A 26,725-nucleotide genomic window follows, 5' to 3' on the forward strand; every position below is an offset into this window, starting at 1 on the left:
TTATTAAAATGAGAGAAGCCCAGGGAGGGAGGAGGCAGGAACAGCACATTACTTCTCTCTGCCAGCCCCTAATAGGCTTGTGATTTATTTTTAATTAAAGAAGCTGTTTTCTTACAACAGTGAACAGGGTCAGATGCAGAGAAGAAGTTGTGGAGAAAGGACCAAATAAAATCCCCCAGGAAACTTGTGAGAGAGAAAGTGTGGTTGGCCAGAGTGGTGAGCGTCTCAGGCCTAGAGCCCAGTTCTGGAAGCCACTTCTAGCCCCTCACTGCCCCCTTGGAGTGGCCTCTGGAACCAGGGGTCTACAGGAGTCAAAGGTCAGCGCCCATGGTGGGAGGGATGGGGTCCAAGCAAGCTCCTCCCCTGAGGGAGCCCTGGCCTTTCCCCTTCAGGGCTGTGGCTCTGGGACCACTTCCTCTTTCTTCTTCTCTCTGAAGCAGGGAGCAGGTCTGCTGAGCCCTTGGGAGAGACGGGACTCCAAGGATGCCGGAGCCCACCTGTGACCCCAGGTGGGGGTGACTGAGTGTGCTGGCTGGAGACCTCCCGCCCTGCTTCAGGGGAGCTGAGGGCTGCCCTGGAGGCCTGCAGGATGGAGGGGGCAAGTGAGGAAACTCTGACATCTGTGTCCAGTCTGGTGACTGTGTTTGAGAATAGCAGGTATGGGGTAGTAGATGTGGGGAGGGTCATCAGGGCTATCTGGTGTCTCCCTTGAGCTCCGCTGCCTGCCCTTGGGCCCTTGGGCAGCCCAGGCCCTCCCAGTCTCCTGGCTGAGGAGCAGGCCAGAGGCTGCCTTGAACCCTGACAATGAGCAGTGTCCTTGTCCTGGACCCCACTCCTGTCCGGACAGTGCCCACATCCTTCGATCACAGGCTCCTCAGGGCCTGGAAGAGTGTTTGGGGCACCAGGTCTGGGCAGAGATCAGAGTGTGTGTGTCAGTGTGTTGGGGAGAGTCCAGATGTGTGTAATTAGGTGTGTGCGTGTGGGTGGACCAGATGCCTTGTTTGGGCTGCAGAACTCCACCTACTATCCCTCTGGCAGAAATAGTAGCTAATACTTATCAAGAGCTTACTCCCTATGAGAAGAGGTTGAGACCATCTCAGGCAAAGCAGATTGTGTGGTCAGCCTATCTATGGGGCAGTGTTCTGAGTGTGTTTGCTACTTATTTCATTTAATCATCTATCAGCCTATTGGGGGTAGGTTCCATCTCTGTTCCTATATTATAGGTGAGAAAGGGGAGGCACAGAGAGGTGGGGGGTGGTTTAAGTGTTTTATGTTCATGGGCAAGGAGCAAAGCAGGCGCTTCCTTCTGAAAGGAACAGGCTGGAGGTCATTGCGTGTGTCTGTGTGTGACATTAATCCACTCTGCAGGCATTTCTTAAGCCCGGGATTGTGTTAGAGGTTGTGACTGTTGTAGGTAGGGTTCTCTGGAAATAGACTCTGGGATAGAGGTTTGCTTCAGGAGGTTTACTGGGGAGGGTTTGGGGTTGAGGGAGGCAGCACTGGGCACAGGTAAAAGTTGAACTGCCATGCATTCTCCAGTGGATATAGCCTGTTCCAGAGAGTTCTGGAGCTGGAGGCCCCTCTGGCTGTTCCATTCGAGGCAAAGGGCTAGGTCTTTGTACCCCCACGTGGACTAGTCATTGGATGTGGACTTGACCTTAGATGAGGCCACTCTCTTGCAGAGAGGGCAGTTCCCAGGGAGGGATCCAGTCAGTAACCTCTCAGCCACCATGCCCCCAGCAGCTAGGGGAAGAGTGCCTCCGTCCTGAGGGCTGTGGGTGGCACGGCACAGCGTCGCAGGGGACCTGTACCAGACACAGGAGCCTAAAGAAAGATCCCTGCCCAGAAGACTTCTGTCTTTGGTGCTAAGCTCATGGAATGACTGTGATGCCAGGTCATGACCAACAGATATCCTGAGAGGGGCCTAGACACTCTGCTGAGGGCACTCAGAGCGGACAAAGCCTTCTGTGTGGGCTTCATGGTGGAGGCAGCATCATGCGGACCTAGAAGAGCCAATCAGCTTCCTCAGCAGGTGACCTGGCCCCGCCTCTCCCAGAGGCCTCAGCCGGCATGTTCTGTTCAGCACCAAGGACAGCTCTAGGTGCCACCTTCCAGGACCACCATCCCCTGGGGTGTGCAGAGATACCACCAACCCCACTCAACACACCAGGCATGCCCAGTGGAGACCCTCAGCACATGTGCTCTGCCTTGGAAATATCCCTTGCAGGAGGAGGCAGCCCTTGACCACAGTGGGATCAGAGGAGGTCTTGTCAGCAGGGTGAGAGACACCCCTCACTCTTATGAGAGGGGCCAAGGCCAGGTGCCTTGGCACGGGCTTTCTTGTGAGGTCTTTCTGTGCCTTAACTGATCTGAAACTGAGGGAGTAAAGAGGAAACAGAAACTGGTCTGCGCCCTGGGGAAGAAATGCAGAAGCTGAAACCAAACATAGAACAGAAAGCCTGAGATTCAGCAAACTCCATAAGCTGCAGACCCAGGGGCTGAGGAACCGGGTGTTGGGGTGCAAGAGCCAGTGAGGAACCACGGGGGACTGGGTCACAATCTCCTCTCTGCCGCCAGCCAGTGTGTGATGTGGGGCAAGTCACATTGACGCTCTGCACCCATTTCTCCCTGACTCACATGGGGAAGGGCAGTTTAGGGCTCAGACTCAGGAGCCAGCCAGCCTGATCTGAATCCCACCTCTGCCCCCCTCCTTCTGCAAGATCCCCTTTTTCTCTAGTTGCAGAATGGGGGTAATGAAAAACTTCGTCACAGAGTTTTGAAGATTTTGTACCTGTCTGGTCCTGCGTTTCCCAGTCTGCCTTTCTTATAAGGCTGCCCACCCTGTGTCGTCACCACAGGCCTTCCCACACCAAAGGGAATGGGGCACATCATATGTTGTTGGCTATATTCCTTGCTGCTGGCCTCTGTTATCTGAAGAATGTAACTGGTCTGCAGATTCAGTATGTAGGATAAGAAAGCTACACTATGAAAGCTTATCCCTGGAGGGAGAAGGAAACTGACCCTAGGCTGGCTGTTTATTACTGACTCAATGGACACGAGTTTGAACAAGCTCCGGGAGTTGGTGAAGGACAGGCAAGCCAGGCGTGCTGCAGTCCATGGGGTCACAAAGAGTCGGGCATGACTGAGCCACTGAACTGAACTAAACTGAGAGGTGTGGAGGGCATAGTTCCCAGTGAAAGTTCAGTTCAATCGCTCAGTCGTGTGCGACTCTTTGCGACCCCATGAACCGCAGCATACTAGGCCTCCCTGTCCATCACCAATTCCCGGAATTTACTCAAACTCATGTCCATTGAGTCGGTGATACCATCCAACCATCTCATCCTCTGTCGTCCCCTTCTTCTCCTGCCTTCAATCTTCCCCAGCATCAGGGTCTTTTCAAACGAATCAGCTCTTTGCATCAGGTGACCAAAGTATTGGAGTTTCAGCTTCAACGTCAGTCCTTCCGATGAACATTCAGGCCTGATTTCCTTTAGGATGGACTGATTGGATCTCCTTGCAGTCCAAGGGACTCTCAAGAGTCTTCTCCAACACCACAGTTCAAAAGCATCAATTCTTCAGCGATTGTCTTTCTTTATAGTCCAACTCTCATATCCATACATGACTACTGGAAAAACCATAGCCTTGACTAGACGGACCTTTGTTGACAAAGTAATATCTCTGCTTTTTAATATGCTGTCTAGGTTGGTCATAACTTTTATTCCAAGGAATAAGCGTCTTTTAATTTCATGGCTGCGATCACCATCTGCAGTTATTTTGGAGCCCCCAAAAATAAAGTCTGACACTGTTTCCACTGTTTCTCAGTCTATTTTCCATGAAGTGATGGGACCGGATGCCATGATCTTTGTTTTCTGAATGTTGAGCTTTGAGCCAACTTTTTCACTCTCCTCTTTCACTTTCATCAAGAGACTCTTTAGTTCTTCTTCACTTTCTACCATAAGGGTGGTATCATCTGCATATCTGAAGTTATTGATATTTCTCCCAGCAATCTTGATTCCAGCTTGTGCTTCTTCCAGCCCAGCATTTCTCATGATGTACTCTGCATATAAGTTAAATAAGCAGGATGACAATATACAGCCTTGATGTACTCTTTTTCCTCGTTGGAACCAGTTTGTTGTTCCATGTCCAGTTCTAACTGTTGCTTCCTGACCTGCATACAGATTTCTCAAGAGGCAGGTCAGGTATTCCCATCTCTTTCAGAATTTTCCACAGTTTATTGTGGTCCACACAGTCAAAGGCTTTGGCATAGTCAATAAAGCAGAAGTAGATGTTTTTCTGGAACTCTCTTGCTTTTTCCATGATCCAGCGGATGTTGGCAATTTGATCTCTGGTTCCTCTGCCTTTTCTAAAACCAGCTTGAACATCTGGAAGTTCATGGTTCACGTATTGTTGAAGCCTGGCTTGGAGAATTTTGAGCATTACTTTGCTAGCATGTGAGATGAGTGCAATTGTGCGGTAGTTTGATCATTCTGTGGCATTGCCTTTCTTTGGGATTGGAATGAAAACTGACATTTTTCAGTCCTTTGGCCACTCATGAGTTTTCCAAATTTTCTGGCATATTTAGTGCAGAACTTTCATGGCATCATCTTTTAGGATCCCACTGAAAAGTCCCAGCTTTATCAGCTCTACCCTCCCTTTAGAGTGTTCTATGGCTCCTTCCTTCCCTCAATGTATCAGTTACTAGGGTTTTAGGGGATTTCCTGCTATAGAGAGACTAAAATCTGGGGTGAGGCTCACAGGCAGGGTGATCTGGGAGGGTACATAAAATCTATGTGAACTAAGTAAGTCAGACAGAGAAGGAGACATATTGTATGACACCCCTTACACGCAAAGTCTAAAAAGAAATGATACAAATGAACTTATCTACAAAACAGTAACAGATTTACGGAGAATGAATTTATCCTTTCCAGGGGGGAAGCATGGGGTGAAGAGAGAGTTAGGGAGTTTGGGATCAAAATGCACATACTGCTATATTTTAAATAGATAACCAACAAAGACCTACTGTATAGCACAAGGAACTCTACTCAATGTTATGTGGCAGCCTGGATGGGAGGGGAGTTTGGGGGAGAATGGATACATGTATATGTATGGCTGAGTCCCTTTGCTGTCTACCTGAAATTATCACATTGTTAATCAGCTATACGCCAATACAAAATAAAAAGTTAAAAAAAATCCTCTATGTGGAGAAGGAAGGGTTCCTCACTGCATTTTAAACAGGGAAGTGTGTAGTTACCCAGAAAACAAGAAACAGTCTACGCTGACTCATTTTGAAGACTGGAGTTCCCTCCAAGAACGGTGTTCGGAAGAGAAGTAGATGTCTCTGTCAATTCCTTCTATGTGCCAGACACTCAGAGGCCAGTGAACATCTCTGATTTGCATTGTTGTTGTTTTTCAGTCGCTAAGTCGTTTCTGACTCTTTGACCCCATAGACTGCAGCACGCCAAGCTTCCCTGTCCTTCACTATCTCCCAGAGTTTGCTCAAACTCCTGTCCATTGAGTCAGTGATGCCATCCAACCATCTCATCATCTGTCGCCCCCTTCTCCTCCTGCCCTCAATCTTCCCCAGCACCAGGGTCTTTTCCAATGAGTTGGCTCTTCGCATTTGCCTTGCTGCTGCTGCTGCTGCTGCTAAGTCACTTCAGTCATGTCCAACTCTGTGTGACCCCATAGACGGGAGCCCACCAAGCTCCCCCATCCCTGGGATTCTCCAGGCAAGAACAATGGAGTGGGTTGCCATTTCCTTCTCCAATGCATGAAAGTGAAAAGTGAAAGTGAAGCGCTCAGTCGTGCCCGACTCTTAGAGACCCCATGGACTGCAGCACACCAGGCTCCTCTGTCCATGGGATTTTCCAGGCGAGCGTACTGGAGTGGGGTGCCATTGCCTTCTCCGCGCATTTGCCTTAATTGCCCCCAAATCCCTACCAGAGAGGTGCAGTTCTCCCTACTCTTAACTGTTCTCTTCTCCTCAGGATGACAGGAGCAGTGCCCAGAGTCCACGGCCTGGAGGCCGGGCATCAGCAGCCTGGGTGCAGGGCTCCTACGTCTGCAGGGCCCTGGGAGAAGCCCACTGTGGAGGAGGCCCTGGAATCTGGGTCCAGGACTGTCAGCAGGAGGTACCTGAGCTCCCTGAAGAACAAGCTGTCCAGCGGAGCCTGGAGGAAGTCTTACCAGCCCAGGACCTGCCCTGGCTCGGGGACACAGGTGCCGGAGGGCTGGGGAAGAAGTGGGGTACTGGGGGGCCATCGATTGATCTCCTCCCCATGCATTCTCTCCCAGCCGGAGCCAACTCCTCCCCTGGGTGGGGGTCTTCTGTGACCAGAAATCAGCTGAAAGCTAGATTCACGACCCCCTCCCACCCTTGATGGCCTTTGATTAAGTGCCTACTATGCAACCTGCTGCTGACATTATTTCTCATACCCCTCGCTGAAGGAGTCTTTTTAAATTTTTAATTATTTATGTATTGATTTTTATTACGCGTTTGTTTACTTTTGACTGTGCTGGGTACTTTTGTTGCCGTGCACCGGCTTTCTCTAGCTGCGGAGAAATTAGCACTCTGCCGTGGTGCACAGGCCTCTCGTCGTGGGGGCTTCTCTTGTGGAGCACAGGCTCCAGGCACATGGGCTTCAGTAGTTGAGGCGCACAAGCTTAGTTGCTCCACACATGTGGAATCTTCCCGGATCATGGATTGAACCTATGTCCCCTGCATTGGCGGGCGGATCCTTAACCGCCTGGGAAGCCTTGTAGGAGTCTTTAAGGCATGGAGTTGAAATTCAGACAGCTTAAGGAACTTGTCTGAGACCACTCAACGTGGGACCTGGTACCCCTCCCAGATGTGGCCTCAGGTTACCTACTGAAGGAGGCAACACTGCCCACTAGAAATAGAGGTCAGTGCTGATCCCTGCCCTGAGGCTGGTTCCGGGGAGGTCACCTCCCTTTTCTGGGTTTCAGTTTTCTTGTCTATGGGGTTGAAGCCAGACCACCAGGGCTCACAGCTCTTCGGCTCCCTGTGTGACCTTGGGCAAGTCTCTGTAACCCTACTGTGCTTGTTTCCTCATTTAGAGAATGGAGATGCGATCATACTGGTACATGCTGTGTCTACTGGCTATCGTTTGCTATGTAACAAACTACCCCCAGATGTAGTGGCCACGCAGCTTACTGCTTCTGACAGTTTTGTGGGTTGATTGGAATGATATTGGATAGTTTTTCTGTTGGTCTCACTTGGGGTTGGTTTCACTTAGCTCAGGCTGCCATAACAAACTAGAACAGCCTAGGTGACTTAAGGGCTTCCCCGGTAGCTCAGTTGGTAAAGAATCCACCTGTAATGCAAAAGACCCTGGTTTGATTCCTGGGTTGTGAAGATCCCCTGAAGAAGGGATAGGCCACCCACTCCAGTATTCTTGGGCTTCCTTGGTGGCTCAAATGGTAAAGAATGCACCTGCAATGTGGGAGACCTGGGTTCAATCCCTGGGTTAGGAAGATCCCCAGAGGAGGGCATGGCAACCCACTCCAGTATTCTTGCCTGGAGAATTCTCATGGACAGAGGAGCCTGGCAGGCTATGGCGGTCACAGAATTGGACACGACTTAGCAACTAAGCACAGCACAGGACAGTATAGGTGACTTAAAGAGCTTCCCAGGTGGTGCTGGTGGTAAAGAACCCACCTGCCAATTCAGGAGACGTAAGAGATGTGAGTTTGATTCCTAAGGTCAGGAAGATCCCCTGAGAAGGAAATGGCAACCCTTCTCCAATATTCTTGCCTGGAGAATCCCACGGACAGAGGAGCCTGGTGGGCTACAGTTCATGGGGTCACAAAGAGTTGGGCATGACTGAAGCAACTTAGCATGCACAGGTGACTTAAACAACAGAAATACATTTTCCCACAGCTCTGAAGACTGGACATCAAGGTCAAGGTGCTGGCAGGGTTGGTTTCTGGCAAGGCTCCCTTCCTGGCCTGTGGATGGCCATCTTCTCACTGCGTCCTCACACGACCTTTTCTCCTACACCTTGTGTCCCTTCCTCTTCTTATAAGGGCACCAGTCCTGATGGGTTAGGGCCCCACCCTTCGCATCAGTTAACTTAATTACTAAGTATAGTCACATGGGAGGTTAGGGCTTCAACATATTAACTTGGGGACACAATTTAGTCCGTAACAAGAGTTCCCACATGTCTTCAGTCAGCTCTTGGCTGAGGCAGGAGTGCCCATGATAGCTCATCTCCCAAGCCTAGTGCCTGGGCAGTGACAGCTGGAAAGCTCGCTCATCTGGGATGCTGGCACAGCTGGGCCCCTGGCTTCCTGTCCGTGAGGTCCCTGGGCCTCTCCTCTCCCGGTGGCCTCTACCTCAGGGCAGCTAGACCTCTAAATATGGTAGTTCGTGGCTCCCAAGAGAGCACAGGTGGAAGCTTCCAGGCCTCTTGAGGCTCAGGCACAGCCTCACTCTGCCCCATTCTCTCAATCCCAGCATGAACCCAGATGCGCCTGCACCATGGCCTGAGTCCTGGGAGCTCCGCTCAATGGGGCATCTTTGGATACTGCTTCCATCAAAGGAGACCAAATCTCTCCTTCTCCTTCTCCCCCCAACTTCCTTGCAGGAGCCTGAGGAGAAGAAGATTGTCCGGGAGCTGCTGGAGACTGAGCAGGCCTACGTGGCCCGCCTCCACCTGCTGGACCAGGCCAGTGGCCAGGGCGCCCCCCCGCCCCATTCCTTGGCACCTGGGCGTCCTCACCCTAACCCTGCTCTCCTTTCTGGCCCACCTTATAAGAGCTGAGAGTTAGGACCTCAGGTCTGATTCTAGGAAGCCTCAGTCCTTTAACTGATGACTGGAGTTTGGGCAGAAATCGGGATACAGCTCATTAGCACCACTCCTGATTCCACCCTTGGTACCTAGGCTGGTCTCCTAGGAGCAGAGACCACACTAGCCAGTCCTTCCAGGGCCCACACAGCATCCTCATCTGTCACCCTGCCTCCCAGCATCCTCACCATTCTTAGCCCTTCACACTGTCTTCAGGAACCCTAAGGCAAGAAGGTTAAATCACTGAACTGGGGTCTTGAGCCTGGCGAAGTCCGAGGCCTTGACAGATACAAGATGGGCCCGCTCCTGACATTCATCAGCTCCCAGCCTCTGGCCAAGTCCCTTGGTTTGCCCATCTATAAAATGGCCAGAATAATTACTGTATCTCTTCCCAGGGTTTTTTGTGGATGATGGGAGATTAAGGAGGCGCAAATGTTCTGGAAGCTGGGTGGGGAGGGACCCCAAAGCCCCCGGGACTCTGCTCGTCTCCCCCGGGCTGGGGCCAGGGGTGGGGGGCTCCTGCTCTGCCACAGGCTCAGTGACCCAGCGGTGGCTGCAGGTCTTCTTCCAGGAGCTACTGAAGGAGGCCCGCAGCAGCAAGGCCTTCCCTGAGGACGTGGTCAGGCTCATCTTCTCCAACATCTCCTCCATCTACCAGTTCCACTCACAGTTCTTCCTCCCAGAGCTGCAGCGGCGGCTGGACGACTGGTGAGGTCCAGCAGGAGCCCTTGAGGCCCCCCAACTGCAGCCCTGGCCAAGTCGAGGTGCAGCCTCCAGGACTCTGGGCTTGGCCTGTTAGGTCTCTGCGCTTGCTATGTGGCCATGACTCGACTCCTCTGGGCTTTGTCTGTCTGCACAGTGAAGGGCTTGAGTAAGTCGTGTGTGTGTGTGTGTGTGTGTGTGTGTTCTGGAGAAGGGGATGGATCAGGTCCTCACTAGGCTGAGTGACTTAGGAGGTAGTGGAAACCACCAGCAGTAACTGAAGATTTCCTACTTGCCTTGCTTTGGGTTTCACACCTATTAACTTGCTTAGTCTTCAGATCAGCTCACTGTGTGATGATGGCCTTGTGGTTAGGCCAGAAACCCTCTCTGCTTTCAGAGTTACCCACGAAAGTATTTAGTGGTGAAATTAGTATCTTGCCAAGGAAATGCCATGATGTCTGGCATGTCCTTTAAAATTTCTTGGCCAAAAAGAATCTTTCAGTTCAGTTCAGTCCAGTCGTTCAGTCATGTCTGACTCTTTGCGACCCCATGGACTGCAGCACACCAGGCCTCCCTGTCCATCACCAACTCCCGGAGTTTACTCAAACTCAACGTCCATTGAGTCGGTGATACCATCCAACCATCTCATCCTCTGTCGTCCCCTTCTCCTCCCACCTTCAATCTTTCCCAACATCAGGGTCTTTTCAAATGAGTTAGTCCTTCGCATCAGGTGGCCAAAGTATGGGAATTTCAGCTTCACAATCTTAGTAATTGTTAAATCCTGCGATGTATCTATAGTTAGTGTTAGATGCTCAGTCGTGTCTGACTCTTTGCAACCCCATGGACTGTAGTCTACCAGACTCTTCTGTCTTTGGAATTCTCCAGGCAAGAATACTGGAGTGGGCAGCCATCCCCTTCTCTAGGGGATCTTCCCGACCCAGGGATAGAACCCAGGTCTCTCTAACTACAGGCAGATTCTTTACCATCTGAGCCACCAGGGAACCTGATGGATCCATAAGGGTTCCTTATTATATTTTTTTTACTTTATGATCGATCAAAATTTTTTTCCATAATTTTTTTCAAAAAGGACAACCCTGTAAGGTAACCTATCATCATGCCCAATTTTTTCAGATGGGAAAGTTGAGGTATAGAGAGGCTAGGTGATTGGCCCAAGAACACACAGCTGGAGTAAGTGGTGTGGTTGGAAATCAGACTCAGGCAGGCCAGTTCCAGATCACTGATGCTCTGCTGTAACAATTCAACAAAAAGGTTAAATGACTTTTTCTTACCTCTCTTAGCCTGGACTTCCTCCTCTCTAAGAGGGGCCACTGACTGACTGTCCTTCCTCCCCTGCACAGGGTTGTAAGAATTAAATGAGATGAGACGAATTAAATGAGATGAGACATGCAGCATGTCTTGGGCAGTGCTGGGCATGTGACCCTTGTTATTGTTACGAGAACAAGCATCAGGTGGTTATTGAACACCTGCTGTGGGCCTGACCCTGTGCTGGGCCTTTAGGGAGCTTCTGTCCATGGGAGAGGTCAGCATCTGCCCTCCGGGGGCTCACAGTCTAAGGAGGGGTGAACCACACCTGTGCCGGGATAACACACCCCCCCCAATACCTGTGCTCAGGAGTGCTGCAGAAAGGCTGTGTTGCAGAGGTGGGGGGGTGGTCTGAGGGGAACCTCGCCTCTCCTGACCCCGTGTGGAGGCAAGAGAAGAGGTCCCCAGACTGAGGGCAGTACCTGGTGCCCCTCCGGCAGGACCACCACCCCCCGCATCGGTGATGTGATCCAGAAGCTGGCACCCTTCCTGAAGATGTACAGTGAGTATGTCAAGAACTTCGAGCGAGCCATCGAGCTGCTGGCCACCTGGACAGACAAATCCCCACCTTTCCAGGAGGTTATCACCCGCATCCAGGTGAGGCTGGGGTAGGCACGGGGCAGAGCCCTGCACGGCCGCCCCCAGCCTGTGGTGGCTCCTGTTCCCCAAGTGATTTGGCACACCTTGCCGGCTCAGCGGCTTCCACAGCCCTGCCGGCTCCCCCAACCCTCAGGGGCAGCCTGACCCACCCCTTCCCCCTTTGACTCCTCCTCCTCTTCTCCCCCTCTCCCTCCCCAAGAGCAGCGAGGCCTCAGCTAGCCTGACCCTGCAGCACCACATGCTGGAACCTGTGCAGAGAATCCCACGCTACGAGCTGCTGCTCAAGGAGTACGTCCAGAAGCTGCCAGGCCAGGCCCCAGACCTGGCTGATGCCCAGAGTGAGGACACCCCCAGTGAATCGGGGGGCGGGGGGCAGGGGGCAGCACTGGGAAGGCTCAGGCCACTCCCCTAATTTATGGAGCACCAGCTAAAGATGGTTTTGATGACCATCAACCATCAACATTGTTGTACGTCATAGACATTGTCTATAGCATTAGTCATTTTTTTTTTCTACAGACACTATGGCCCAGAGAGGTTAAGTGACTTGCTCAAAGTCACACAGCCAAAAAGAAGCAGAGCTAGGATTTGAAACCATGCCTTCACCCCTGGATATGGCGGGCAGTGAAAGTCATAGAGGCTAGCCACCTCGGCCCTGTCTTTCAGGGACCTCTAGTCCCTTCACCCTGGGTGAGAAATGAACCCCATTATCTAGACACTGAATGCACCAGGCTACAGGGGAAGGCCTGCCCCTGGGGTGCTCAGGGCAGGTTCTGAGGCCACTGGGTTAAGTCTCAGGGACCTCCTGCCTCAGCTACCCTTTCAGGGAATGACTCTGACCCTGCCCCCTTTTCAGAAGCCCTTGACATGATCTTCTCAGCCGCTCAGCACTCCAATGCAGCCATCACTGAAATGGTGAGCACCCCAGTCCTCTGAGAAGGAGCTGTGGGCATCCCAGGGCCCTGTGACCTCCTCCTGCCGCTCTCAGCCCCCGCCAGCCCAGCCAGGTCTCTGTGTCTGCCCCTCCTCTGACCCTGCCCCCTGCTGCCCTCCTCCCCGCATCCCATCTCCGCCCACGCGAGGCCAGCCTTCCAGGAGCAGGCAGGGTCTTGCCTGGCCTTGGCTGAGGGTGGCCCTCCCGCCCCCAGGAGCGGCTGCAGGAACTGTGGGACGTGTACCAGCGCCTGGGCCTGGAGGACGATATAGTCGACCCCTCCAACACCCTGCTCCGCGAGGGCCCCGTCCTCAAGATCTCCTTCCGCCGCAGCGGCCCCATGGAGCGCTACCTTTTCTTGGTAAGGGGATGCCTGGGGAGCCCACTCCCTCCACACTGGGGAGGGGAGTCCATAGGCATGGGCCCTCTGCCCCAGGTCCTGCCCGCCTGGCATCTACCTGGCCGGCACTGCAGGAGAGCAGGGACAAACCGGCTTCTCTATCTTTATGGCTCTGGCACACTGGTCGTTCAGTTCAGTTCAGTCCCTCAGTCGTGTCTGACTCTTTGCGACCCCATGGACTGCAGCACACCAGGCCTCCCTGTCCATCACCAACTCCTGGAGTTCACTCAAACTCATGTCCATTGAGTCGGTGATGCCATCCAAATATCTCATCCTCTGTCATCCCCTTCTTCTCCCGCCTTCAATCTTTCCCAGCATTAGGGTCTTTTCAAATGAGTCAGCTCTTCACATCAGGTGGCCAAAGCATTGGAGTTTCAGCTTCAGCATCAGTCCTTCCAACGAATATTCAGGACTGATTTCCTTTAGGATGGACTGGTTGGATCTCCTTGCAGTCCAAGGGACTCTCAAGAGTCTTCTCCAACACCACAGTTCAAAAGCATCAATTCTTCGGTGCTCAGCTTTCTTCATAGTCCAATTCTCACATCCACACACGACCACTGGAAAAACCATAGCCTTGACTTGGGACAAATCACATGCTGCCTCCAAGCCTCAGGGATTTCCAGCTAAGGGGGTTCCCAGACATGTCCTAGGAAGCCACAGAGTCAGAATCTGAACCAAGTCTGTTTGGCTCCAAAACCTGTGGTGTCAATCTGTGCTCTAGAGAGGGCAGGCTATTGTTGCTGTTGAGTCGTTTAAGTCGCATCCGACTGTTTTGTGACCCCGTGGACTGTGTAGCCTGCCAGGCTCCTCTGTCTACGGGATTTTTCAGGCAAGAATGCAGTGGGTTGTCATGTCCTTCTCCAGGGGATCTTCCTGACCCAGTGATTGAACCCACGTCTCCTGCATTGGCAGGCAGATTCTTTACCACTGTGCCACCAGGGAAGCCCTAGAGGGTGCAAGTCAGGAGGGAATTAGGTTGGCTGCTAGGAAGAACAGCCCCGGTTTGCAGTGAGGAAGCCAAGGGGTCTCCTGGAGATCTGGAAACTGGTCCCACCTGGAAGTTTGGGGGCGGGAGCTACAATCTCTCACCCTTGACCCGCCGTGAGAAAGGACTCGTGGGTCTCCAAAGTCTGCCGTGGTCCCCTGAAGTCCACAGGTCGGGCAGCCCCTCGGTGAGCACCTCAGGTGGAGTGGGGCTAGATCGCCGCTTCCTCGTCACACTTGGGCTGTCCTGTGAGCTGGCCCAGCGCACGGCGAGAGTGGAGGAAGGCCCAGTGGGCTCAGCCCACGTCCAGCGAGGTGTGCCCGCCTGTCTGCGCCACTGTGCACACACACCCGCTCGTGTCTCCTGCAGTTCAACAACATGCTGCTCTACTGTGTGCCCAGGGTCATCCAGGTGGGCGCCCACTTCCAGGTCAGGACCCGCATCGACGTGGCTGGCATGAAGGTAGGAGGGTGTCACCCCCAGGGTGGGACCCAGGATGGGGAGCAGCAGGAGGGGCCAACCGGCAACTCAGTCCAGGAGCCCAGGTGTGGAGGGTTTGGGGCAGTGTGAAGGCGGAAAAGATGAGGCTTAGATCTCTCCCACCTGTGCTCCCAGCCTTCCTGTCCAGGGTCCTTCCCAGCACCCAGCTTCACTTTGCTTTCCCTACCATCTACACCAGGGCTTTGAAAACTTTATGACTGCATGAATCCCCTGGGAGTCTTGTTAAAATAATGGGTTCTGATTCAGTAGGTCTGGTGTGGGGTCAGAGATTCTGCATTTCTGACCAGCTCCTGGTGGATGCCAGTACTGCAGCTTTGAGTAGGAAGGGTGTCCACTGTCAGCTCAGTTGCCGACTTGGATGTGTCCACATCCAGAGATGGCCACGAATGAGCAGGGACAGCAGCCCGTAATAGTGCCCGTTGACTGAGTGGTCCCCATGGGTTAGGCCCTGCATCATCCCACTGGACCCTCATTACAGCCCTGGGATGTAGGGGCTGTTATTATCCCCTGCATTTCTTTAGTTTTAAAAAAATCTTAAAAAAAATTTTATTACCTAAAAGTGTAAATAATACACATTCCAAAATCAAACTATGTAAAAAATATATGCGACATGTATTGCACATATAGGCACTCCATCCCCTAACCCCCTTTCCTAGAGGCCGCCTTTGCTCCTAGTGAGGCCTTCCAGAGGTAGGGTATTCATTATGGCATCCTTACTTTTGTTTCACATAAACAGTGTTTTTCACATACACTATTCTGTGTTGGACTTTTTAAACTAGCTACTTATTCTGGAGATGATTAGAACTCAGTTTGTTTGGAGCTTCCTCATCCTTTTGCATAGATGCACAGTGTCCTGGTGTGTGGATGGACCGTAATTCGTTCAACCGGTCCACTGCTGATGGACATCTAGACTGTTCTCAGTTGTCAGTGTCTGCAAATGAGACTGCAGTAAATAACTGTGTACAGTCTGAGGATATCTGTAGTTAATCCCATTTTCAAAAATAAGGAAATAAAGTGATACATCCAGACAGTGAAATATTATTCAGTGATAAGAAGGAGTGAGCTATAAAGCCATGAAAAGACATGGAGGAAACTTAAATTCGTATTACTAAGTGGAAGAAGCCAATCTAAAAAGGCTACATGTATACATACGGTGTACATCTACTGTATGATTCCAATACTATGACATCCTGGAAAACGCATTCTGTCTCTGGATGGAGACAGTGAGAGGATCAGTGGTTACGAGGGGTTAGGGGAAAGGGAGGGATGAACACAGAGGAATTTAAGGGTGGTGAGACTGCTTTGTATGGTGCTATAATGGTTGTCGTTGTTTAGTTGCTAAGTCGTGTCCAACTCTTTGTGACCCCATGGACTCCTTTGTCTATATAATGGTAGATATCAGTTATTATACATTTATCCAAACCCACAGAATGTACACCACCAAGAGTGAAGCGTGATGTGAACTATGAACCTTGGGTAATAATGACAGGTTCATTGATTCTAATAACACTTCTGGTGGGGAAGTGTTATTAATGGAGGAGGCTGTGCATGTATGGGCACAGGGGGGTATATGGGAAATCTCTGTACCTTCCTCTCAGTTTTGCTGTGAACCTAAACACTGATTTAAAAAAAAAAACAAAAAACACAAGGCCCAGAAAGGTTAGGGCTTCCCTGATAGCTCAGTTGGTAAACAATCCACCTGCAATGCAGGAGACCCTGGTTCGATTCCTGGGTCGGGAAGTTCCACTGGAGACAGGATAGGCTACCCACTCTAGTATTCTTGGGCTTCCTTGTGGCTCAGCTGGTAAAGAGCTGGCTCAGTGGTAAAGGCTTACCCACTCCAGTATTCTGACCTGGAGAATCCCATGGACTGTATAGTCCATAGGGTCGCAAAGAGTTGGACACAACTGAGCGACTTTCAGAAAGATTAAGTAACTTGCTTGGGGGTCACACAGCAAAAACCCAGATATAACAGAGTCCAGAGCCTCTGTATCTAACCAGTATACTATACTGTCTCCTATTAAGGCTTCAACCCAGAGGGATAAAGCATAGGGTGGAATTGCAGGCATAAGTGGAGGAAATGGGAAGAAAACCCTCTTGGCCACCCCTCTCTGATGGTTCCTAGGTCCCGGTGGCCGGGGCTGGAAGAAACAGAGGTCAGATCTGGCCCATCTTAGTACCTTTCCATCTCCCCTTTCCCTTTCCTTATCCCACATGACATCTCCCAGGATTTGCCTCAGGAGGGAGCTGAGGGCAGGACAGTTCTGCCCCTGGAGACCTCCTGAGCTCTGAGAGCCCCTGCAGGAGGGCCTTGCCCCTGCTCCCGACTTGGATTAGCTGGCATTTGGGGCTGAAACAAGGGCCTGGGGGTGGGGTATAGCCTGAGGGTGATGAGAGCTGATGGTAGGACATGGGCAGCTTCTGGGGGTTCCCAGCCCACCCCCCATGCCTCAGCAGACTGAGGTCTTTTGGGAACGCAGCCCCCTACTCTGTCTCATCCAGCTTTTCTTACTGAATGTGGCCAGAATGTCCCAGAGGCCAGAGCGGGCATGCGCTTGTACATCTGGGAGCCGTGGTGGGTGAGACTGAGAAAGGCAGGTTATGGAGAGCTACAGACAGAAATTGGAGACTGGCAGCCCTATCTTAGGACTGGCAGAGACCCAGGCGTAGAAAAAGAGAGGCAAAGATTGACAGAAAAGCCAAGAAATATAGAGACCAAAACAGAGTCATAAAGAGGAAATCCATAAATATGTTCCCTAGAGTGTCTGACGCTCAGGATGTGTGCACCGGGTTCCCGGCGTCTGCCGGTCTCTGCGATACAATCACTGCAGGGCGTGTCTGGTGCTCTGGTGGTCACACAGCGCCGTCTCCTGGATGGCATGGGCCTGGCGGGTGCAGAGCTGTCCACCCAGCCGCGTTTGTACAGGAATCATTTTCTGAGTCTGAGGTTTGGAGGCAGGTCTGGTCTTTGACCACCATGATGGCTCCCACTGGCCCATACCCTCCTGGTCTCCCTCCTTCCTGAGTGTCAGGGAGCCCTGGATCTCAGCAGCTGATTCCCACCCCCCAGGGTTTCAGTTCAGCTCAGTTGTGTGTCCAACTCTTTGGGACCCCATGGACTGCAGCACGCCAGGCCTCCCTGTCCATCACCAACTCCCAGAGTTTACTCAGACCCATGTCCATTGAGTCTGTGATGCCATCGTCATCCTCTGTCGTCCCCTTCTCCTCCCGGTCTGCCTGGGTCCTATCTTTGCGCCATTCTGCACAGGGCCAGCCTGGGAAGAAGGAAGGGGTGTGGGCCCTTGGGTACTCATGGACCCAAGACAACTGCGTCTCCATGGACTGCTGTGCAGGTTGGGCACTGCACGAGCAGCCCCAGCTGAGATGAGCGCTCTGCAGCCACAGCAGACAGCACAGGTTGCATATGGACAGTTCTCTTTGTCCGGCAGATGGCAGTCAAGTCTCTGGTTCAACATACCAGACTCTTGACTATTACACCAGTTTGCCAACAGATGTCAGTAAAGTGTTTTGAGGAAGGGGTGTCTTTTTCTAATTAGCACAAAGGCGCTGCATGGGCTGGCAGGGACCTGACAGCCAAGTCTGGTGGTTGAGCCTGGGCACAGCCCAGCTCGGGGAACTGTCCTCCAGAAACCTGCATCCTGCACCCCTGCAGAGGTGGTCCCTCAGGTCAGGGGTCTCCCCAGTCCCCTTTTCTATGAAAAGTGTCATGTTTCTTCCTAGCTCTGGCCTCCAAACCTTAGATTTCTCCCTTCTTGTCCCTCTCCCTCCCCCCATCAGTCATGGAGTCTTGCCAGATTCCTGATATAGACCCTTTGAGCCTCCGCATTGTCAAGAGTATCAAGAGCAGATTACATCCAGCCCCTTCTAGAGGGAACGGACAGGTTTTGTGGGCCCTATGAGTAGACCAGGCCTCACGTGAGCAAGTCATGCTCTTGCGGGAGTGGTGGGCCGCCTGAAAGTGTGCCAAGGCCTACTCACCTTGCAGCAGGGAGCTGGCAGAGGGGCCAAGTGCCAGGTGGTTCAAGGTGGTTCCCGTGCCTCCACGCTAGGCCCTTGGGCTCCAGGCCTGTGTCTTCACTTCCTTTCATGACCCTGTCTTCACACAGCCTGGGAGACATCTGTGTTTACCGGGCTCTGGGGTAGAGTAGAAAGAGATGTGCTTCTACCTTCCCGTGAGGACCAAAACCCTGAGTTTGAATCTTCATTCTGCTCTTTAGATGCTGTGTGACCTCAAGCAGGTCTCTTGCTCTCTCTGATCTCCATTTCCTCATCTCCCAAATGAGGGTGATAATATCTGCCTCTCAAGATTGCTGTAAAGATTTTCTTTCACTGTTTATTATGGACAATTTTAAGGGGAGAAAATGGTACCTCATGTATTCATCAACTGGTTATGATGATTGTCAACTCAAAACTGGTTTCTTCAGCAACCCCTCTTCTAGTCCCCTTTTCCAATGGATTATTTAAGAGGAAATCTCAGATACATAATAATTTCACCTATAAATACTTGGGTATGTCTCTGTAAGAGACAGGAACTCTTTTTTTAAAAAGATATTTTATTTTATTTTTTGGCCATTCCATGCTGCATGTGGGATATTAGTTCCCCAGCCAAGGATCAAACCCTTGCCCCCTGCAGTGGAAACTCAGACTGTACCGCCAGTGAAGGCCCAAGGATTCTCTTTTCTTTTTCTTTTTTTTTTTTGCCCTAAAAGATGCCAACAATACCATGATTACATCTAACAAACTAATGATACTTATTTAATAACAGTGAGATCCCTTGGTTTTCCTTGGCTGTCTCACAATTGCCTTCTCACAGCTCATCTGTGTGAATCATTTCTGATATGCTTCTTACATGCCCTTTTATCTATCATACTTCCCTCTCCTACTTTTCTCTCATTTATTAATTGAAAATCAGATCGTTTCTCTGGCAGAGTCGCTCTCAGTCTGGATTTTGCTAACTGCACCCCAGTGGTGTCATTCACTGTATCCCACGGTCCCCCATATTCCCTGTAAACTGGTAGATGACCACGGGCTCAGCTGTGCCAGAGGACTGCGGCCGGTGACAGGCAGTGCCCACAGGGACACGTGGTGGCCGCTAAGTGTTAGAACTGATCAGTGGGTTCAGCAGTTGTGCCCATTAAATGAGAACACGTGTGGGTGCTCAGCGAAGCGTTCTGTGACCGGCAGCCTTCACAGCAGCCTCGGAACCTGCGGAGTTCTGGGATGAGGATGGTGGAGGATAGGAGGTGGGGATCTGTCGGATCTGTCGAGTTGGTTGATCAATTCCTTCATTCACGATATGGGGCAGAGGGTCTCATCCTAGGCTCTATGTCTGCTCTAGGAAAAGCCGTGTCCCCAAACCCAGCATGTGAGCCAGTTTCCATCTTGGTGACCCCTTTGTTGGGAGTCTGCACCTCACCCTGGGCAGGCTTATCTGCTAAAGTTCCGGGAGCCCCAGGTCCTGTCTGCTCTGTAGATCGAGGCCAGCTCAGGGCGCCTTTGCTGGGCTGGACAGAATGGGGAGCCACTGAACAAGCTCCCCATCCTTGTCTCTCTGTCTGAATTGTCCCTGGGGCACGATCCTCCTCCCTCCCCACCACAGTGCCTCGGGGGGGGGGGGGGGCAGGCGGGAGCCTGAGCCATCTCTCCCTCCCATTCCGAGCAGGTGCGGGAGCTGACTGACGCAGAGTTTCCCCACTCCTTCCTGGTGTCCGGGAAGCAGCGAACCCTGGAGCTGCGAGCCCGGTAGGCAGGGGGTGCCGGGGCGGGGAGAGACGGGAAAACTGGGAGGGGCCGCTCCCCTCAACACCTGTGTTCTCTTTCTGAGCAGGTCCCAGGAGGAAATGATCTCCTGGTTGCAGGTATCAGAACAAAAGCTCCAGGGCCCCTAGGGTTGTGACTGTGGGGCAGGGAGGGGTGCTGAGTGCGTGTGCGTGTGTGTGTGTGTGTGTACGTGTGAGCACACATGCACCCACCTGCTCTTCCTCAGCTCTGTAGGTGTCAGACAAGTTCAGATCTTGCCGCTGAATGGCCTGGGACAAGTCGTTTATCATCTCTGAGCCTCAGTTTTCACATCTGTTGTATGTTCAGTTGCTCAGTTGTGTCTGACTCTTTGCAACCCCATGGACTGCTACACGCCAGGCCTCCCTGTCCCTCACTATCTTCTGCAGTTTGCCCAAGTTCATGTCCATTGAATCAGTGATGCCATCCCACCATCTCACCTCCTGTCGCCCTCTTCCCCTTCTGGCTTCAATCTTTCCCAGCATCAGGATCTTTTCCAATGAGTTGGCTCTTCGCGTCAGGTGGCCAAATAGTTTCTCCTGCCTTTAATCAGACACTGTACACTTGGAATGTTGTGCCCGGTACCCAGTAGGCTTTTAGCGGTGATTGTTGAATGTGTGGAGGGATTCACAGATGAGCAAGCCCCTCCTGCCTCCCCCTCAACCACCTCCTTTTGCCCTGCACCCCCGACCCCCACCCTGCACCAGGCCTGCCAAGCCGCCATTGACCAAATTGAGAAGCGGAATGAAACCTTCAAGGCTGCAGTCCAGAGCCCTGAGGGAGACCCCCAGGAGCAGGAGGTAAATGCAGGCTCTGTATTTCTAGCCCCCCAACCCCGCTCGGAGCCTCCAGCTTCACACAGAAATGACTCCCTCTCTTGGCTCTATCTAGGTAGCTTGGAGGGCAGGGGCATGTCACCCATCACAAATGATTCGGAGGGATCAGGGGAAGCCCCACACCCCAGCATCACCCTACTCATAGAAACTCAGTGCCAAAGACTCCCTCATTAGCAAAAAAGTCCTTTGGGAGCCTCTTTGTGCAGCTGCTCCCAGGAAGGATTTCAGGGCTATGAGTATAACTGGCTGTGGGGGGTGAGGGGGGCTGTATGTGCAGGCTGGGGTTTTGAAAGTGCCTGAAAAATGCTAGACCAAGGGCAAGTGGAAGGCAGGTGGGGTGGCAGTTTCAGAGAGTGTCTGTGACTATTTCAGCTCTGAGCTCTGAACTGTGGCCTGCTGGGTGTCTTTGCTGAGTCCCTTGACCTCTCTGGGCCTCAGTTTCCTCACTTGTAACACAGGATGTGGAGAGATTGACGTCCCCCAAGTGTGGTCTTTATCCGTCCGGTCCCCTTCATGTGGGAGCCACTGGGAAGCACAGCCCGCAGACTCTCTGCCACAAGCTGGTGGGCAGAGGGCCCAGGGCCTCGGAGAGAGGGCAGGGGAGTCCTGAAGTGCCTACCCCGCTGCCCCACAGCTGCAGTCCGTGGAGCTGGGCCTCCGGGCGCCCCAGTGGGTGCGGGACAAGATGGTGACCATGTGCATGCGCTGCCAGGAGCCCTTCAACGCCCTGACGCGCCGCCGCCACCACTGCCGGGCCTGCGGCTACGTGAGTACACCATCACCCTGGCCCCCATCTGCCAGCCCGGGCCCTGCCCACCCTGCCTGCTTCAGCTGGTGCAGAAGTGCTGGGCGCTAACCCGGCCAGATGTGTGCGTTACCTCGTTCGGACCTCACGGTGTCCACGTGTGAAGCAGGTCTCCCCCAACCCTTAATCCCCTTTCTGCAGATGCAACCTGAGGCCCAGGCAGGTTAAAGCCACCAGCTCAAGACATTCCCCAGAGCCAACCCTATTCATTCCCCTGCTTCCTTACCACCATTTCCCAAGACCCCAGGGCCCAGGACCAGGGAACAGCCTCTAGTATCAGACCCTTCGCCCCTTGAAGGTCTTGAACCCACCTCCTCATCAGCCCCAGGCCTGTTACACACACCCCCCGCTCCCTCCGCTCTTCTTGACCGACCTCAGCTACATCCCCTCCTCTTCTTGGTGGATCCTCAGTGCTCACTGCAGCACCTACTCATTCTGGGGCTAACTCTGCCTGCCACGTTCAGGCCTGTTTCCTCACCTGTACAATGGGAATCAATAACACCGGGGCGGTAGTGAGACCTCAGCAAAGGAAGGCTCACCCCTTCCCTCTCCTTGGCCTCCTTTTCTTCCCCTTCCTCTGTCACGGGGACAGCACCACTCAGAGGAGCAGCCGCCAGCTGATGGAGGAAGGAACCAGGCCACTCCTCCGTCTTATCGGCTCAGGCCCAGTTATCAGAGGCAGATCTTGCTTTGCTTTTTAAGCACCTGCTGCACTTGAGCTGTTCTCTGTTGACATTACAACCCTCTCCATTCACTCCGCAAACACAGGGAGCCCTTTAATGACCTCAGTCTTTAATGACCTCGGGGGGGAAACAGGAGGAGACCAGCTGGGCAGGTTGGGGCCAGTCAGGGAGGTGTCCCCAAAATGTGTTAAACTGCAATGACAAAAGTAAATTTCCAGGACTGGGACACACCTGTGTTCAGATGTGAGTTCCATCCCAGAGCCAAACAGACAGGATCTGGGGGATGAACTTCCCTTCTCAGTGAGTCACGTCAGTAAATAAGATTCGAGTCCACTCACACTTGTAACTTTGTAAGTCGTTTCTAAAAAACTATTTACAATAGTTAAGAAATACAGAGAGGCCCAAAGAACAATAGAGCGACACCTGTGTACCTGCCTTCTGGGTATGAGGAAGAAATAAAGTATTCTGAGAACTGAATGAAATAGATGATCCTTGATCGAATCCTGGTTGGGAAAAGACAGAACCAGATACAGAAGTCATTGTTGGGACCACTGAGTGATATTTGCTTATGAGGCATATGTAGTTAATAAGACTGTGTTGATGTTAAATTTCCTGAGTGTGATCATGACATTGTGGGTAGGGAGAAGAATGTCCTTGTTCTTAGGAGCTACAAGCTACATATTTAAGAGTAACAAGACACACGATGATTGTAACTTAAATGGTTCAGAAAAAAATATAGAGCGAGGGAGAGAGACAGAAAGGGAGACATCATACGTGGCAATACATGTTCATAATCCCTGAATTTGGTGGTAGGGGTATCACTGTATTATTCTTTCAACTTGTCTTCAGGTTTGAAAGTTTTGAAAATAAGTTGGTAGAGGAGAGAGAAGAAAATAAAAAGTTTCTAATAATGTTTTAAAAAATTAAATCTCAAAAAAAAAAAAAATTCAAGTTAAATATTCCCAAGGCTGAAGCCCTGTGTGTAAGGGCTTTGTGAGACACCCTTGGCCCGATTCTGGGGTTTCTCGTGCCTGTGCAAACCTTTGTACTCTGTGAGTCATCCTTTCGGTGGTTGGGTGCCCAGTTTCTGCCTCCCCGCCTGCCAGACGGGAATCCTGGTGAGGGTGGGGCAAGCCCAGGCCCTCGCCTACCAGTCCCTCCCAGGCCACGTGCTGCGCTGGGCACACAGGCTGGCTCCCTGATGAGTTACCCTTCCTCCTAGGCTCGCTCTCTTGCCCCCATTTCCAGTCCCACTTACTGGACTCACTGTGACACCCCAGTCTTCCTGGAAGCTGCATCCTGCCGTGCCTGTGTTTCTCCCCAGGTTTTCTCATGCCTCTTTCACCCGGTCACCCCAGCCTGCTCTGCTGCAGCCTTCTTGCAGCCGTGGTGGGCTGGGGGACGGGCCCCCCCTCCACAGACTACACATGGCAGGTCTTCCTGGCGAAAACTGCCAGCCCACCATTTCTGTATCAGAACATGCTTGACTCTAAGATTGAGTGGATTGCAAAACCTGGATGACTTAACGCTCAACCGTAGGACTGTAAAGGCACGTTCCGAGTGAGGAGGACTGGCTGCTACCCGTGAGCGGTGTGGCCCTCACCAAGTCACTGCCCCCTCATTGCAAAGTGAGGGTAAAAGTCCCAAGGCTGGTCCCTTGCTGGGGCCACAGGAAGGCAGGTGAGATGGCAGAAGTAAAGAGAGAGATTATTCAGAGAAAAGATGAGATGCAAGGGGTGAGTACCGGTCAAGCCCCCACAAAGGGGACCATGCAGGGAGAGAGGCTAAGCTCCTTCAGAGGGGCCCACGTCTCAAGCCCCCCAGCTGGGGGCCCTGGAGCCTGAGCACCAACCCCCACAGGTGGCAGTCAGGACAGGGGAGGCCCCGCTCTGTCTCCATCTCTCTCCTGAAGCCTGTTCTTCCTCTGGTCCCTGGTGGCTCTCACGTCCCCAGCTCCGGGCCAAGGCAGGAACCGCGTCTAAGCCCCACCTGCCTGTACTCCCAGGTGGTGTGTGCCAGGTGCTCGGACTACCGGGCGGAGCTCAAGTACGATGCCAACAGGCCCAACCGAGTCTGCCTGGACTGCTACACTTTCCTCACCGGAAACGTGCTCCCTGAGGAAAAGGAGGACAAGAGACGGGGCATCCTGGAGGTGAGGGTCAGCTGCCTCCGCTCGGCAAACGTGTGCAGAGCCTCCCAAGTGCTGGTGCTGTCCTTGGCACTGAAGAGCTAGCCCGCCGTGGTCACACATCCCCCTTCTCTCTGCCCATGGACACCCCCGCTAACATCCCCTACCCCCACCAAATAGAGCTGGGCCTGTCACCCAATGGAAGCAACTTCTGGCTCCAGGCTGTCACCTGGGCTCCCTGCCCCTCCCCTGCCTCCCCATCTAGGGATCCCACAACCCCCCTGGAGCACTCCTGTTCACGTCCCCATGCCCCAGCAGTCTCAGGAGGTGAAGAGAGCTGGCGCCGCTGATTCCATTTTGCAGATGGGGAGACTGAGGCTCAGGGTCCCACTGCAGGGAAGAGGCAGACTGATACTCCATTCTAGTTGGAAGGGACTTCAGGGACTGGCTGGTTCTATCCCAGGGGGACCCAGACCCAGAGAAGTGACTCACCCAAGGTCACACGGCGACTTAGGAGCCAGCTCTCTGATCTGTGCCACTGGTAGTTTCTGCTGCCTTTGGGGCTCCCCAGGCTGCTCCCACCTCTGGGGCACTAGCTGTATTCAGCTTCGTGCTACACACTCAGTGGTACCCGGCCCAGCCACTGGGTACCACCACTGCCCTCTGCAAGCCCCCCCGCCACCCCTCATTAAAGCCAGGTTGACATTCCACTGTCCTTGGGAGGTGGGAGAAGATCCCAGCCTATTCTACCTGAATTCAGCTCCCAGGTTCAAGTTGATCCTTTCCACCACATCTGCCCACTTTCCAACCCTCCCCCATTCTTTTAGGCCCAGACCCTGCCCACACCTTCCCTGGCTGCTGGTCCACAGTCTGCTCCTGGAAAGAGGAATGGTCTCCGCCCCTTTTCAGGCTCCCATTCTGCTCCCTGCGGGCGACTTGCAGGGGATACGCCCTCCCAGCCCCTGCCCCAAGCTCAGGCTGGCTGGGGTTTGAGTGCAGCTCTGCCACTGGCCAGCTGTGTGACTACAAGTCCCTGATGGGACCTCTCAGGGCCTCAGGGACAAATAGCCTCTCCTTTTGCGGGGTTGCCGTTGAGGTTTAGAAAGAGTGCTTTCTGATGGCCAACACCGGGTAGTGGGAGCTGTGCTCCCTGATGGTCCCTCTCTCTGGTTTCAGAAAGGAGCCGTGGCGGGGTCCGAGCAGAGCCTGATATGCAGCTTTCTGCAGCTTCTGGGGGACAAGTGGGGCAAGAGCGGGCCCCGGGGCTGGTGTGTCATCCCCCGGGACGACCCCCTCGTGCTCTACGTCTATGCTGCCCCTCAGGTAACGCCGCTCCCTGCCCTCCTCGCGGTACTGTCGGCAGAGGGGTGGGGTGAGTCCCGCTGGCCCCATGAGTCAGATGAGGAGACCGAGGCTCGGTGAGGCCCTAGTTCCCTCGAGTCACAGGGTTAGCAGCTTTCAGAGCTGGGCCCAGACTCCAAGCCGTGACGGTTTTGCCTCAGGGGGACGACCAGTCTTCTTTGAGGCGTCTCCTGCCAGCCCACCCCACTGCGTGGGTGTTTGGGGGGGCAAAAGGCGGGCGTGTGGCTGGAACCCTCCAAAGGGCTGTCTGAGGCAGCGGCCACAACACCCCTCCCTCCCTTCCACCCCAGGACATGCGGGCCCACACCTCCATCCCGCTGCTGGGCTACCAGGTGACCGCTGGGCCCCAGGCGGACCCCCGGGTCTTCCAGCTGCAGCAGTCAGGCCAGCTCTACACCTTCAAAGCAGAAAGCGAGGAGCTGAAGGGCCGCTGGGTGAAGGCCATGGAGCGGGCGGCCAGCGGCTGGATCCCTGGGGGGCCCGATAACAAGGACCTGTCGGACTGAGCCACTGGCAGCCCCCCTCCTCCGCAGAGCCCCACGCTTGCCCATGGGCTGAGGCTGCGGCTGACCCGCCACCCCCAGCTGAGCTTTCAAAGAATCCTCTTCAGTCTTCTGTGTTCAGCCCGTGTGTCTGGATTTGAGATTCAGAAAACATGGGTCCGTTCCTCTGGGGAGGGGGCGAAGAAGCATATCTCAGCTTACCCAGGGCCGAGGGGGTTCCTGGGACGGGGGATTTTCAGCTCCAAAACTAGGAAAGTCCCAAGTAACCCATGAATGTTGGTCACCAAGGTGATTCTCAGTCCCGGCTGTGCATGAACTGACAGAAAAATAAAGATAAAAATAAGTTAAAAATTCAAAAAA

At 53.1% G+C, this 26,725-nt stretch overlaps 1 protein-coding gene across 9 annotated transcripts; it reads left to right on the forward strand.

Annotated features, from left to right (window-relative positions):
- The first annotated feature begins 402 nt into the window (after nt 1-402).
- FGD2 (FYVE, RhoGEF and PH domain containing 2) lies at nt 403-26,725 on the forward strand. 9 transcript variants are annotated; one of them, XR_015153125.1, is made up of 16 exons: nt 403-657; nt 5,988-6,219; nt 8,607-8,687; nt 9,367-9,515; nt 11,273-11,429; nt 11,632-11,770; nt 12,286-12,344; nt 12,578-12,724; nt 14,150-14,210; nt 19,933-20,012; nt 20,098-20,128; nt 20,756-20,848; nt 21,519-21,650; nt 24,378-24,524; nt 25,677-25,823; nt 26,153-26,725. XR_015153125.1 is itself a non-coding variant. In XM_086371462.1 (16 exons), exons 1-16 carry the CDS (start codon nt 590-592, stop codon nt 26,366-26,368), a joined length of 1,971 nt encoding a protein of 656 aa, XP_086227588.1. In that variant the 5' UTR covers nt 403-589; the 3' UTR covers nt 26,369-26,725. The 9 variants fall into 9 exon arrangements, 8 of the variants coding, with proteins under 8 accessions (XP_086227588.1, XP_086227590.1, XP_086227595.1 ...); XM_086371462.1 differs by having other exon boundaries at nt 14,118-14,210; XM_086371466.1 differs by having other exon boundaries at nt 436-657; nt 11,637-11,770; nt 14,118-14,210.

The sequence above is a fragment of the Bos grunniens genome, chromosome 23 (genome assembly GCF_055505025.1).
Source record: "Bos grunniens cultivar Pamir isolate PY7600 chromosome 23, Bosgru_T2T1.0, whole genome shotgun sequence".
Taxonomy (NCBI): domain Eukaryota; kingdom Metazoa; phylum Chordata; class Mammalia; order Artiodactyla; family Bovidae; genus Bos; species Bos grunniens.